The sequence below is a fragment of the Herpailurus yagouaroundi genome, unplaced genomic scaffold, assembly GCF_014898765.1.
Source record: "Herpailurus yagouaroundi ecotype Mexico unplaced genomic scaffold, PumYag 311, whole genome shotgun sequence".
Lineage (NCBI taxonomy): Eukaryota > Metazoa > Chordata > Mammalia > Carnivora > Felidae > Herpailurus > Herpailurus yagouaroundi.
The window spans coordinates 227-16,438 of NW_024412528.1; the positions used below are offsets into that span (position 1 = coordinate 227).

The following is a 16,212-nucleotide window of genomic DNA, read 5'->3' on the forward strand; positions in this document are numbered from 1 at the left end:
ATATAGTCTCTCCGTGGTTTCCTGTTCATCTTGGATCAAAATCAACTCCTTCTCCCTGTCCTATCAGATCCCATGTGGTCTGGCCCAGGTCATTGCTTTGGTTTCATGGACACCATGCTTTTCCCTCCCTCTCTGTCCTCCCAACTATAGTGGATCATTCTTGTAATTCCCACCTCAGGATTCTTGCACGTATATATTATTACCACTGCTCAGAAGACTCTTCTTCCACGCTCTCCTTCCCCCCGAGAGGCTACCCCTACTGAGATCTCAGCACAGAGGTCCCTGCCCAAGAGAAGTCTTTTCTGACCCTTACATTTTAAGCCTTTCCAGCTCCCTGTAGAAGTTATTACATGTAGCATTATCTGACAGTGTGATTATTTAATATGTGTGTCCCACTAGCCCATAAACTCCAAGAGTTTACACAGTGCCTGGGACGTAGTAGGTGTCCCCTAAATATTTATTAAATAAAAGAGTGAATGAATGAACAAATGAGCAAAGAATAAAAAGAACTAGCAATAGCCTGCCTGAGACTCCTGACTAGAGCTTTCCTATTATTAAAGGGAGGTGAAAACAAAGATAATTTCATTACATCATGGAATTCACGCTTGATTATGGCTTGTAGAGAATGCATTGTTTTCCCATCATTTACTTTGGAGATAAACTCTTAGGCACAGAGAGGTGAAGTAACTTGCCCAGGGCACACAGCTAACTGGTGTCACATGTCTTCGTTCTGACCTTTGAATGGTGTGTGGAGAGAAACATACATATTTTCATAACTCTCCAGCCCTCTGGTGTGCTGAGTCTGTAGGATTTCCATTCATATTTGGTAATATTGATGTTGTCATGTTGGAATTTTAAGAACGTCTTTTGAGAACGCGTGTTGTTATTTTTATTTCTTCTTGTACACCAATGCTTCCAGAATTAATTGGGTGACAGTCTAAGAATACACAGATATATGGCCTGAAGATGTGTATGTCCTAAAAGATGGTGTCCACAATTAGAAGCAGCTTGTGTTTGGCTCCCACCAGGACTTGGTAGGGACAACCCTCATCCGCTTGGGGTCTGAGGGTGAGGAAGTCTGTCTGGATCTCTAGCCTGCCAGTAGGAGAGCATGTGCGATTATCAGATCCAGTTCCAAAAATGCCCGAGATCTCTCAAACTGAGAAGGGACGCAAGCAATCCTACAGCCCTCCTAAATTCTGAGACTCCGTTAAGTGTTAAAAATTCCCCGGGATGTGAAATTACCTCCCTTTCAAGTTCTCCACTAACTAACGCGCAGCCGCTGCAAACCTCAGCCGGTACCTGCAATCTGGAAGGCTAAGAGAGAGCATCCTGAGGTGCTCGCCTGGCTGCTGGGTGAAGTGTTGGCCTGCCTGGGTCCTTGCATCGCCCCTTCAGCAGTGTGAGGCAGCATTTTTGTCCTGCAGGTACAGTAGGTACTGGATTAAACAGGTCTGCTGTTGAAGACAGACACCAGGCACCGTTCTAGCACGAGCTGTGTTTGGATTGGAGTTTCCAGGGCCTTATCAGGAGCCACCCCTAGTGACACAGCCAGTGCCAGAACTAACTTTGACTTTCACTCTTCGCCAAGGGCTTGAAGAGCACCTTAAAGGAAAAAAGATGGAGGCGCTTAGAGTTCAGATGTTCATGCCTTGCTCCTTTGAAAGCTTATATCTGTAAGTGAAGTTTTATTCTGGAAATAATCCCGGGACCACTTAACAGGAGCGATTTTTTTTTTTTTTTTTTTTTTAAGGGGGAGGCTAGAGAACAGGAAGGTTTTATTGGGAGTTAAAAATACTGGAACTGTTACTTTGTTACTGTGGCTTTAATCAGCTTCAGCTGTAGCCTCTAATATGCGGCCAGGGCAAGGATAACAACTAATTTGTTGGGGGGGTGGGGGGTGGTGGAAATGCTGGCCCATTAGCTTTGTCTTGTTTAAAATTGAATGTCGGTCTTCAATTAGTAATGCCAAAAAAAAAAAAAAAAATGACCGCTTGAACAATCCGAGAACAGAGCTTGATTTATGATTATGGGGTAGGTTGCAGCTCAGCTTTGTCATGAATAAAAAAGGATTTTCTTCAGGAAAATGAGCGTCCCTAGCAGTAGCATTTGTCAAAATTGCCTTATTGCAAACCCTTTGGATTTTTTGCTTTCTCCTTTTTTTTTTTTTAAACCTTACTGTGGAACAGTAGCAGTTGCATTTATAAACATCTCGTTTGCATTTCTGTATATTGATTTCTTTTTCTCTTTGAGAGGAAAACAAAACATCCAAACATCAGAGTCATCTGCCTGGCGTGTATAAGTGTAGAACAAATTTGAAATGGGCAGTTTCAAACAAATACTAAAAAAGAGAAAGACTAAGTAGATGATAGCGCCCCCCCCACCCCCCTTTAACATTTACTTTCAATGTTAGATGATAAGATTTGAAAACAATACTAAAAGCTGTGTCCCTAAGTGAATAGGCATTCAAGCAAATCAACTTATGCAAAAGCCACCTTTGGAGCTTAATAATTATTTACTGAACGTTCCTGGGTCATGAGAGAGGTTGTGATTAAGTCAGAAAAGCATTATGTTCAGCAGCTTGTGAAGGTGTGTTTAAAGACGACAAGAATAGTGGAAAAATACTAAATGCAGCAGAACTATTTTTAGAATTTGATTCTTAAAAAATGAATCCCCACAAATTGAAGTGCAGTTAGAGTTCATTGTGTTTAGTAGGTACATCTTTAGAATTTCTTATAGTAGCTTTTAAAATGATTTCTATTTTTTTTTGCGTGATTTTTGCTGTATTGAGTTTGCTTTCACTTGTATTTTTCATTCTGTAGGTCATAAAAACAGTTTAATGACTTATTTCTTTGCAAAAAATGAGCATTTTATGGACAAAGTTTATGTATATTAATTATGTATTTAAAATGTCATTATGCTAGAAATGTTATAAATTTCTTCCTTGCAAAGCAGATAATAGTTAGGGAGATGATGTCTGCTCTTTGTGATTCATACCCCACAAGAATGTACTCTGTAACTTACTAATTTTTTTAATATTAATTTAATGCAAATTAACAGATGACATGAAAGGATAAAACATACCATTCTGATGCAGCCTAAGGACAGTGATGATGTCACCCTTGAATTTACACCAAAATTAATTCGTACAACTGCTTTTGCTTAATTGATTTTGAATTTCTTTTTCTGGTTAAAGAAAATACTCACCATAGGAGCATGCTTCCCTTCTAAACTCTCAGAATGAAATTCTTAGCACACATCTTTGACAAAACTGTTCACTGAGCTGTTGCCTATTAACTTCTTTGTGCCTGTTCTTTTAGGGAGGGCACATGTTGTGAATTGTTTCTTTTGTATTTTCCTCTAGGAAAGCAAAAGAACACTGTAGCAGAAGGCAACATTCTAAGAGTTTTGGCTTCCTAGAAAATAACTTGTCAGTTTTTACTAGTTTTGAGATTTTAAGAAGATGCTGAGGATACCAAATTAAGAATTAAAACATAGAATAGTGTAACTTGTACTTATGGCCCACGTGGTGTGCTGGCCACCACTCTAACCCATATTAACACATTTGATTCTCATAATTGCTCTCTACCTAAGGTACTGCTTTCTCCTTCCATTTTGCAGATGAGAAAATTGAGGTTTGGACAGGAGAAAAATCCTGCCCATGTCCTGTAACTGAGACATGATAGAGCCACATTTTCACCCTTAGGTATGCTGGCTCCAGGACTTCTGCTCTTTTCTGTTATGTTTTATGGATTTTCATTTAAGATACTGAATGAATTGATATTTCCTCCTCTGCCTTTTTACGGAGTGGTTTTCCGCAACGCACAGACTTCTGAATTACTCCAGCCTTTCCTCATTTGAGCTTTTGAGGGGGGACATACGTAGTCTAGTGCCACAGTATTTGACTTTCAAATGTATTTCCTTGTATCCAGTTCACTATTGATAATAATTATAAGGCAGCTATTTGGGGCAAGAGATCTACAAAATATATACATCAATTATAGGATCTGTTCTGACTTGAGAAATCTGAAAATGTAGAAGGAAAGTTTGGCTTAGAATTAAGGAAATGCAGTAGGACTCCAGAGCTCTTGGGAAAAATATATTCTCTGTCACTGGATGATTCAAGCAAATGGTTTGACTAAAAGGTCTTCTGACACTAAGATTCTAATATTATCTGATTTTAAGAGGTGGAGTATTTGTTAGGATGGAGCCACCACATTTATTCACTAAACAGGCATTTATTTGATCCTACTGTGTGCCAAGGATTCTTCTGGGTGCTAGGGAATCTATATGTGAATAAAACATAAAACAAAAATCCTGTCCTCATGGAGACCGGGTCATGAAGGACTATGCACATTTCAGCTCCATTCTTTTTTTTTTTTTTTAATCTTTTTTTTTAACGTTTATTTATTTTTGAGACAGAGAGAGACAGAGCATGAATGGGGGAGGGTCAGAGAGAGGGAGACACAGAATCTGAAACAGGCTCCAGGCTCTGAGCAGTCAGCACAGAGCCCGACGCGGGGCTTGAACTCATGGACCGTGAGATCATGACCTGAGCTGAAGTCGGCCGCTTAACCGACTGAGCCACCCAGGCGCCCCTCAGCTCCATTCTTAAGTCTGGGCCTCATCTTTGCAGTTCAGAGTGACTGCTGGACCTCCAACAATTACAGCCAAAGTCTAGGAGACATGATGGCAGAACTTAGACGTGAAGCTAAACTAACCAAGTTCCTGGAAAGCTGGGTAATGTGGTGAATGGCACTGTACCAGCTAAAACGAGGAGAAAATAGGAAAATGGATATTGGATTGTTTGAGTTATAGCTTTTAGGCCAAAACTTTATTTTTTCCAGAATGACTGATATTTCCTAAATGTCACAAACACCAGCTGTGGTACTGCAGGGCACATCAAACTGGGCTTAATCACAAATGGAGGTTGGTCTTTGCAAACGAGTATCCGATGTTCAGGGTTTTCGGGGTTTCACAGGTCATTCGATTCATTTGCTCAGCGTCATCCAATGCTGGCTCCTTCTTTGCATTTCCTTCTTCTCTGTCCTTTCTTCCTTCAGGCCACATTACTGTTTCAACTAGTGTGACTTCCTTTTCAGTTGGTCCAGGAACTTCCAGACTTACATCCCACCATCTTTCCAAATCTTTGCATAAAGAGAGTTCTTTTACCCCAGTAGTTATAGTCCAAAGCATAGGACTGACTCTTGCTGGACCACTTTGGAGCACAGGCCCATGTGATGGATATGCTGATTGGCCAATCCTGGGTTGTGTTTCTATACCTGGAGTCAGCAGCAGCGTTATAACCTCATGAACTGAAAGTGAGGAGGCTGGTCCTTCAAGATGAAATCAGGGTGCGTCACCAAAGAAGTGGGGCAAGATGCTGGGCTGCTCAGGAGGCCATCACTTGTCCTTTGGTCTGGATTTCCACACAGTATTGCAGACTTCCCATGTTGGGAAGGTATGTCCTAGGCATGCATAAAGAAAGTTCTTCCTTTTAAAATACTGCAGGTGGAGTGTCATGTCATGCCATCTCAATTATTTGCACCTTACAGGGGATGAGTTGTTCAGAGCATTTTAAAACATGGCAGCTAGGCGTGAATGGGATTCCACAGTTGGACAGAGTAAGCAAGAATTGTAGAGTGTGGCCTAGTGGAAGGGAGCTTGATATGAAAGACAGAGAGCTTCAGTGTGCAGCATCTTAACTTTATAGGTTTCGTACCTTTTGACGGCCTGGCTCTCAGAGGCACTTTCCTGTAGGGAATTGAGGGCTAAGAGTATGCCAGCCCGTAGTGGCATCTGTGGAAGATGGAGAACAGTTGTGGTCATAAAATGAGGAAATGGCATCCTCGTATCCCTGGTTGAAAATATCGTTTAGTAAGAGTTGACATTCTCCTTAGTTACAGAGTGTACTGAAGTGAGAAACTCTGCGAGTGGTGAAAATAACCAACTTAAAAAAAATCTGATGATGAAATTGCCTGGAAGAACACTGGTCATGTATTACTGAAGTCTCTTAAACATTTTTGGTAATCCTTCCTATTTAAAGAATTTTTTTTTCAGGCAAGGGCTTGCAACATATTTTTATTTTATTTATAAATTATAAACATGTCAATAATGTTTATATGTTAAACACATTATTTACATTATAACTATATTACATTATTTACATGTGCCATATTGTAATGGTATATGTATTACATTGTACAACATGTACAAAAAGAGAAAATAAAAGTGAAGGATAAAATTTTTATGTAAAGAAACGTTCTTTAAAAAAAATTTTTTAACGTTTATTATTTTTCGGAGAGAGATTGTGAGTAGGGGAGGGGCAGAGAGAGAGGGAGACACAGACTCTGAAGCAGGCTCTGAGCTGTCAGCACAGAGCATGATGCGGGACTTGAACCCCTGAACTGTGAGATCATGACCTGAGCCAAAGTCGAACACTTAACTGACTGAGCCATCCAGGCACCCCTATAAAGAAATGTACTCATCTTTTCTTCCTGAGCCCCAAGATATCATATTTTGTATCCTCTTTTGAAGAATATTGATAGACTGGGGGTCTTATTAGGGTTCTCTTTAATTTTGATCTAATCAGTTGCTGAGATTATTCTTGCTGATACCAGTTTAAAATTATTAATCCCGGGGCTCCTGGGTGGCTCAATTGGTTAGGTGTCTGACCCCTTATTTCGGCTCACGCCATGGTCTCATGGTTCATGGGACTGAGCGTCGTGTTGGGCTCTGTGCTGAGCATGAAGCTTGGGATTCTCTCTCTGCCTCCCTCTCTGCCCCTCCACTGTTTCTCTCTCAAAATAAATAAATAAACTAAAAAAAAAAAAAAAAAAAAAAGACTATTAATCCGGAATAGAGGCAGAGAGTCTTCAGTTTTTACCAATGAACTGGACTCTAGGTGTTTTTGAGAAGTAGAGATTTCAGATTTTAATTTCTATGTTTGGTGTGGTTCTTACTTTTTAGAATGTTTTCTTCCTTTGGTACAATGAAAGGTACAGAACTTCAAAGGACAGGAGTACCATCCACTTAGGGCACCGTGATCTTCCTCACTCCTGGCAGAACCTGTCCCTTGGAAAACGTCCAAATATTTGGGGAAGAAAAGGAGAGGAGAAAGACAAGCTGTACTTTGCAATCCTTTTTCTTTACTCTGTGCCAGAAACCTGTAGTGTGTACTGTTTGAGCCGGTAACGTTACCAGAAAAATTTTGGCAGGCTGTCATTTTTTTTCTTGACCACTAAAACCCAGAGTTGATCATGACGGAAGTTCAGAAGATCTCAATTCTTGAAGCCGAGCTGTGAAATCTGGTACTTTCACATTTACGTGGATTATAATCCATATAAATATAGTCTTAGATGTTTTCAGTACAAGTAACAATGCCTTTTCTTACTGGTGCTCCTTACATTTACAAAGTGATTACTTAAGAAGGAATGGGAAGGTGAAGATAATGGAAGGGCTGATCATCCGGAAATATCGGATACACAGACTGTCATTTGAAGACATAGATCCATTTGCCAACTCTCATTTCAGTGATTTGTGCACTTGGAGGCACTGGTAGAAGATTCTTCAGAATTTCCTTTTGCTGACAGAACAAACTGGTTTGAGGGGAAGTTTCTGTAAATTCAGCCTGCTGGTTCCTTTTTCTTATGATAAAGTAGTTGTGTTGTAACCATGAAGATCCATTGGCATGACTGGAGAGATGTTTTTTATTTGTTTGGTTTTAGAGCCTCTAGTCCCCATTTCATTCCATTCCACATGTTGAAATCAGTGTGATAAAGACTCTTTGGAGCTCTTGGAAGGCTTGATGGAGATGTGGACGGGATGTGAGTTTCCTCAGATGTGGAAGACAGTGTTCTTGTGGAAGAATCAGAGATGTGAGTTTCAGTCCCTACTAAACTCCTTGAGCATGGCTAGGCATTGGATTCAGCTGCAACATTTTTACAGACAAGCTTATTTCACCTTACCTGAACTCAGAATGTCCAGGGTGGGAGACTGGGACACAGACCTCAGCTAAGTTTGTGGCAGTCACTCTTGGATTTGGAAACTCCTGTGGCTTAACCTGTCTATGACATGGCTTTCTCACCTGTGTTGTGCCTTCCCATGTCTCCAGTGTGTATTTGACCCTCAGTCCTTGTGCTTTTCTGGACATAATTATATTATACTCCAGTGCAGGCTGATGCTAGGCTTTGAGCTCTATCGACTTAATGATTATCATGAAGATTAATTTTCCCTGGAGAAAAATGCTAGGATTTTTTACTTGATATTTCATGAGAGAATTGCAGGATTAAGAATCTCCCTCCACTCCTGCAAAACTTTGTCACATTCTCTGCATTAAATGGGGATTCCCTAAATCTTAAGCGACAGATCCGCTGTGGTCCAAACTTGCGTGTGGACTTGTACAAAATTGCTTCTTGGCATCAAAAAAGAAGCATGTTTATGGTTTAGCATTTCTTTTACTACTAATTTTTGAACTCTGTTCCAGTTTACTGGACTCTGTGCCATTGTGGGTTTTTGTTTTGGTTTTTTTTTACATCTGTTACAGATTTTGATCCTCATGACAATGTTGATAGGCAGATGCATTACGCAGTCCTTATAAATAAGGAAAACTGAAGCTCAAAGAGATTGAGTAACTTGGCCACGGTCACAAGTTAGTAAGTGGTGGAACTAGACTCTCGGTGGAGAGTCCTCGGTGGAACCGAGTCCTCTCAGTGGAACAGTTCCTCGGCCTGAGGAACTGAAGAGAAGAAATGAAGAAAAAAGTGTATTAGCTCCTTCAGCCCAGAGACTAAGTTTCAACTGACAACCACTTTCCTGCCTTGGGTGACCATGAGAGGGCGACCAAACTGACTCAAAAGGTCTAGTAAAGGGATATTGGCATCACCGTCAAAGATGAGGGGTGGTTGGGCAGATGTCGTGTGGATGGCAGGGGACTGGATTTCATGGAATTTCTGATATATTTAAGTGGTTGATGGGAGCAGTGGAATTCACTGTTTGGATTTAGGAATAGACAGGATACTCGGAGCACATGCCCACATACCTGTACCATCTCAGAGAAGGAGGAGGCTTTGAAGTTAAAATACAAATTCACCCATGGAGGGCGGGCGGGGCACTCTGGTGACAGGTGTGGCTGCCTGGCGTCTTACAGCTGCTGTGTTTCCGAATTTACCTTACTTAGCTCCCTCAGTCACTGCCGGGCATTAAGGAGGTGGGGTTTGGAGAGGATCAGAGAGGTTGAATGGCTCATTAAAGATCAGACTGCTCAGCAATGACTAGAACTTGTGTCCGGTTGATGGCCTTCCTGCTTGAATCACTATTGAGAAATTCACAGCTCTCGGGGAAGTTGTGCGTCTAGCTTCAGTGCTTTGGGGAAATGCTGGTAAAGGCGTTTGCCTTTCCTTCATTTGGCTGTAAAAGGGTAATTTCTTACAGAGAGAACACCTTCCCATGTGGAACTCTTTAAGAGTCAGATAATCTGGATAGCTGACTTAATTTTGGAGCATCTCAGAAGAATTTTGTGACCGTGGCTTTAGATGCTGTGAGATTAGAACCAGATATTCCCGGCACCTGGCACAGAGGAAGCACTCAGTGACTAGTTGTTGAATAAATGACCTTTCCATAATCTGATTAAAAGGAATCAGACTCACGGAATTAGGATTATCTAGTGCAGATTGAGCTTCATGGGCCTTGGATGAGCTCAGTTAGCTTTTAAAATTAAATTCATTTGGATGACTCTCCATGTTTATCACTAATGACTTAAGCATCAGATCCTCGGTTTAAAAATAAGCTTTTGAAAAAAAAAAAGGTTTTGTAGCCACACGTATTGTTCTCACATAAACTTCGACTTTGAGTTTAAAACATGATGCTCATTTGTCCTGCTAGCCTTTTGAGGGGTAGATATCTTCATTTTTGTTTGTCTATAAGGTGATGATTGCAGATTCAATTACTTCTAAGAGGCTGAGGATCTGGGAGTCATCTTAAACAATGTAGAAATACCCCTCAGGGAGTGTGTGCAGTGAAGTGACTACAGTCTTCCTTTTGCATTTTTTTTGAGAAGATTTATTAAAATAATTTCAATTAGCCAAGCTCTGCTACATTTTCTTTATTGGAGTTTCAGTTTATTTATATGGGTATACTGTATAAATATACATTTTTCCCCCGATAGGATATTTCTATAAATGCCTTAAATGATATTGTTGTGGGCTTAATGTCTGGAGTCTTAGCGTGGTTGATAACTAGTAATTTTAATTTAAGATGTCTCAAGAATGCTTTACTGTTAATTGAAAGGATTTTTCCCCCAGTATCACAGCCAATGGCTTGTCTTGAGCAGCTAATTAGTGCGATTATTCCACAGCTGCATTTGCTACAGCACAAAGGTTTGCTCCTGTTTTTATCAAAAGGATCAGTCTCTCTGGGAATGTTTTAACCTGACAGGCTTTGAATAGTAAGACCGTTTATTTATTTATTTTTTAATAGCTACTCCCCCCTTCTTTTCTTGGTTCAAAAAACTACATTTGAGCTTTGAACACATACTCAAAAGCGGGAAAATACATTCGCTTTTTATGCACTTTTCCAGAGCCTTACCTGCTAAATATATTATTTTGGGTAACGTCTAGGTATTTTTTCTGTGTGCTTGAGTGCATCATATTAAAATAATAAGCAGGATATTAACGTTGTTCAATCTGTGTGCGTCTGTAGGAAACTGTGAAGGAAAAAGGGTTTAAGTCTTCTGGAATGCTCAAGACATGCAAGAGAACCAATGCCCTGGGTACCATCATCACTTTCCCTTCCTACTGTCAAAATACAGTCTGCGATGTACCCCATCTCTTTTGTTCTAGGCAAAGGGGGACTTTGATTATTCAAGTCATTCCTTCATGTTTGCAGATTAGTTCATGTTCATCTTGTTCTTAAATTAGTGACACGTATTCTGCCATTGAAAAGACTTACGGCTTTATTATAATTTGGGGGGGGACAAAAAAAAGGACGAAAGAAGTTTATCTATAATTCCACTTTCCATCTGGCAGCTAAGATGACATTTATACAATCCCCGCTAAGCATGTGTATTTGTGTACATAAACACACTTTACTTATTTTAGACTAAAACATAAATACACTTTTATTTCCTACTTTTGTTCTTGTTATATACATTTTTCACTTTGCTCTGTAGTTGTACAGTTTCTTAAAAAATAGTAGTATGTGATATATATATATATATATATTCACCTATTATAATTGTTTTTTAACCTATTTTACTCTTAAATATTTTAAATGGCTTTATTTTCCCCCCAACTTTACTGAAGCATAATTGACAAAAATTGCATACATTTGAGGGGCATAACATGATGACTTGGTATATGTACACGTTGTGAAATGATTACAGTCAAGCTAATTAACATATCCATCACATCGTTGCTATTTATTTTCCTTTTTTGCCGTGAGAATACTTAAGATCTACTCCTCCACCACATTCCAAGTGTACAATATGGTATTATTAATTCTAGCCGCCATGATGAACATTGAATCCCTAGAACTTGATCTTATTCCTCAAAGTTGGTGCCTTTTGACCAGTATCTCTCCTTACAATTTAATGATAAAGTAATCACTCTCATATTCAGGCAAAATTTTAGGTGGTTCGAAATATTTTGCAATTTGTCAATAGCTTTGTGATGTCAGGTTTTCCACGTTTTGAATTGTGTTCTTAGGAAAATTGTCCATGGATGTCATTTTTGAGTCATATTCTATGAACAGTATTACAGCTTTTTTATAATACTGTTTTACTCATGCTTTTCTCAGTATGGTTTTCTTAAAGGATTGTAATAATACATATCCGCAGTGGCTCAGACTAAAATGATCAGTACACTTTTTCTGGTAGTGAATATTTTTTTAATTGGGTCATACTGTGAATACTTTTTTTGTAGCTGCCTTCTGTAAGTTTGTTATATTGTGTAGTTTTTATTCCAGTCACAAATCTATTTCTTCACCATTTTTAATGGCTGCATAGTATTACATTATATGAACCTGTTATGATTTCCTGTACTAATTTCCTGTGGTGAGTGTAGTTTTTATTACGTAGCTTTCTGGAACCGTGCAAGGGAGAAGCACAAACATCTTTTCATCCGTTAGCATGTGCAGAGTTTGGAGGTTCCTATCTTTTTTTTTTTTTTTTCCAACGTTTATTTATTTTTGGGACAGAGAGAGACAGAGCATGGACAGGGGAGGGGCAGAGAGAGAGGGAGACACAGAATCAGAAACAGGCTCCAGGCTCCGAGCCATCAGCCCAGAGCCTGATGCGGGGCTCGAACTCACGGACCGCGAGATCGTGACCTGGCTGAAGTCGGACGCTTAACCGACTGCGCCACCCAGGCGCCCCAAAGGTTCCTATCTTTTAAGGAGTTCATAAGATCTGCCAATGGCTTGAAGGCTTTATTTTGCCTTTTGTTGGAAGGTAAAGAAAATACTGGGATTTATACTCAAGGAAGGAAGCTAAAACTACTCATGCTTCATTTGAAGAGGGACTTCCTTGGGAGTGACTGTTTTCTCAAATGTCACTTTTTTTCCTGTTTCCAGGTACTAAGGTTTTGTACTGTTAGCCCTAAGCAGAGACTTTTTTTTTTTTTTAAGAATGCTATATTGCTGGAAATAAACAACCGAAAATTCTAGCTGATAATAATAGCCATGACAAAGCTTTATTGAGGCAGCACTACATGGCACTCATTATGCTAGACAATTTCTGTGTATTGTTTTATGTATTATATTATTTAATCCTCACAAAATCCCTGAGAGGTTGGCTCGTAAAATGTAAGTGATGTAAGAGAAGTTTTAAAAACACCTCCCTCTTTGATAAATGAGTAAGTGTGTAAAAAACTATTATTATCCCTCCTTTCCGGATACGGTAACTAAGGCAGAGGGAGGTTTAATAACTTGTTGATGCTATAGAGCTGGCAAGATAAGCAGTCACAACCCATATTTAGGAAAATTAGGAAGTCTTTTCTTTCTAACATAGGACTGGTGTTTAAGCTTTTTCTGTAATTTTGGATAGAGCAAGCACCCAAACCATTAGAAGTAGGCCGCATGGGGAACTCGCAGACACATGTAGGAGAGAGCTTGCCAAGATGAATCAGGAGAAAAGACGGCACAAAGAAAACCAGATGGAGAATAGGGTTGTCAAACCGGCTCGTCCTCTGCCCCCTTCCCCCCGGCCTGTAGTGGAGTCTGGTGTTAGCGTTCTGGTGCAAATGCTTCTTTCATCAATGGTTTTTACTTCCCATATCCTCGCAGAATTTCCCCATGACAGAGTTCACCCATTCTTGAAATTATTCCCCGTTAGTAAACACCTTAGACATCTTCAAGGAATTTAGATAGCGCGTAGGAGTAGGTATTTGGTGAGATTCAGTTATGAAAAAGCAAATCAAGCGATTTATTTTTACATGTGGAAATCTGGGTGCCATTAAGACACAGTGCCTCTTGGCACTTCATATGGCGGCGCTATATTTGGTGGTGATGAGTAGTATGTGGTATAAAATGTTAAAAAAAAAAAAAAATTAAGCCGCATGAGAAAAATGCCTAGATGCAATCAAGCTGACTTATTTTAATTCAACTCCTAATGACTTCAATCCTGTCACCTCTTGATTTTCAATTATGCGGAGTACCCTTCTGCAACTTGATTTTATCTTCGCGCAGGATCATTTTCGTAGTTGGGCACAATTTAGGATACCCCCAAAATGCAAACGAAAGGTCTCGTTAAGAAACTAAATGTTGTGCCTTTTTTTTTTTCTTTCCCTTTTTGGTTCTCCCACAGCAGTTCCGAGGAGCATCCTGGGGCCTCCAAGCCTCCGATAAGCTCCTCCAGTATGACATCACGCATCTTGCTACGCCAGCAACTCATGCGTGAGCAAATGCAGGAGCGCAGGGAGCAGCAGCAGAAGCTGCAGGCGGCCCAGTTCATGCAACAGAGAGTGCCAGTGAGTCAGACCCCGGCCATAAACGTCAGCGTGCCCACCACCACCCTTCCCTCTGCCACCCAGGTGCCGATGGAAGTCCTCAAGGTACGTGAGTGTCGCTCTTGTTGGTTGGGCCAAGCCCTCTTCGAGAGCAGCATTTTCCATTTCCTAGGTGTTTTCTTTCTCTGACTGTGTTTTTGGTCCTCTTGACCCCTCTGCATGCTGTCTGTCAAGGCCAACTCTACTCATGCTACCTGGCTTTGCATTTTAAAGGAAGGACGGAAAGTAACCGGGGATTTAGGTAGTAGCCCTCCCTATGTGGGGGAAGAGTGTTGATGTTCTATGAGAAACAGCCAGTGGGGACAGGTGCCTGTTGCAATGCTATCTTTCCATTTTTCTTTAGGAAAGTTTCAGAAATGGATCTCTGCTAATAACTTATGTATTTTTTTTTCCTCCCTCCAAACATTCCACGGCCATTCTTTAATTTTCTTCTTTATTTAGTAAGTAATCCTGGCTATAGAATCTGACCGTTTGGGAAAGTCCCTTCTGAGATAAACCTGTAGGAGAGCTTTCTTCACTTTAATAACCAAAATGCATAATCCTTTAACTGAAGTGGTCTGTTTGGGGCCCCTTTGATTTCTTGCTAGAGTAGAACCTGCAGGAGCTTGTTAGCATCATTCTATCAGGGACATATAGCTTCCTAATTACTGGGGAAAACTGTAACAAGTCTGAGAATAGAATTCCATCTCACACATGTGTTCCTTCACATCACACTGGGACATCCTCCCTGTTGAAAGATGAGCATTCCACCTCTTAAATATGACTGATGCAGGGAAAGCTAAAAGCAAAGTGAGGGAACTTCCTCACTTAAAAGAAAAATTTTTTAACCCATTCACCTAATTGATTCATTGTAAAGAACCCCAAGTGTTACTGTTCATTAAGCAATGTGAACTTTACACACTGGTGATTCATTGTTGGTCTTTGCATTCATTCATGTGCTCAGGAGAAAAACATCTCCCGCTATTTAAAGTTTACAATTAAAGTAAATAGAGAGATGATGTGTTATAACTGGAAGCAGTATATGATTCTTACCAGGAAGTACGAAAAGATTCTTTAAAAACAAATTGAAAGTCATTGTTTTTTATTTGCAAAGACCCCTTTAAAACGTAGTGATGAGATAATGAAGCTCTTTCATGAAAAAACAGGAATTTTGCGAGGGCAAAAGAGATCCAAACAGTTTAGCATAAACCATTACTCTGATGTGATTGAAGTTCTGGATATTGCCACAAATAATGGATATGTTGTATCCTCCCCACCTCCCGATAAAGGCAGGTTTTCTTTTAGAAATAGGTTATATATTACATCTCTCTGTTCCGCTTGGGTGAAAATTGGTAATCGCTAAGTTTTTATAAATTTAAGATCTACGTTGTCTGGTGTTCACAGGAATCACATTAGTTTTGTCTGTGCCTTTTAAAGTTCTGTGAATTAAGTGATAATAAAATGTGGAGAAATATGTCTATTTTATTCACTGTAATAGTCTACTTTTCAATCTGAAGGATAAATTTTAGAAGAGGTGACGTGGATTTGTGCTAGTAGGTGATTTATGTCCAATTCAAAGGTAATGTTTCATATTGTATTAAAGTATATGAATTGCAATCACTACCTTCTATTAAGGCAGTTATATGTGATGGTGTGGAAATCACCCACATGCAGATGCATTAAAATACCATTTCCACATCATCTTCAAAATGGACATCATTCCTAAATGTTTGTATTCCTTAAAATGCTATTTTGGAATTGCTTAACATTAAAATCTGGACTGAATGGTTTGAATAATATGCCCATTTTTCCTCACACGTTGCTGTGTCCTGATAACAGTGAGTTGAGCTACAACCTTCAATTTACTTATTACAGAAAAATGTCCAAAAGTAAAGCACACAGACGTTATTAGAACCGGGAGTACTAATCTACAAAGGAGCAATTGGTAAATTTATCTTTCATGCTGAACATAGTTTACTCTTGATTTCGTCAGTCTATACAGTAGCGAAGTGTGTCATGTAAATAAAAAAAAAGTATAGTTGGCATAGCAACGCAGACTGGTTTGATAGCTATTTAGACAAATGGTAGTACCCTTCGATAAAACACCAAATAAAAACACGTAATTTCCTATAAAATGACATCCTGAGAAATTAAAATAATATTTTGGAGGAGAGTAGCATGTAAGGGATGGCTTAAGATCTTTAAGAACTTGGTCCTTAAAAAGAGTTTACAG

The 16,212-nt window shown here is 39.6% G+C and overlaps 1 protein-coding gene across 1 annotated transcript; it reads left to right on the plus strand.

Annotated features, from left to right (window-relative positions):
• Positions 1-921: 921 nt before the first annotated feature.
• LOC121021738 (microphthalmia-associated transcription factor-like) lies at positions 922-15,658 on the plus strand. The gene is made up of 2 exons (XM_040462372.1): positions 922-1,676; positions 13,799-15,658. Exons 1-2 carry the CDS (start codon positions 1,621-1,623, stop codon positions 14,127-14,129), a joined length of 387 nt encoding a protein of 128 aa, XP_040318306.1. The 5' UTR covers positions 922-1,620; the 3' UTR covers positions 14,130-15,658.
• Positions 15,659-16,212: the final 554 nt, after the last annotated feature.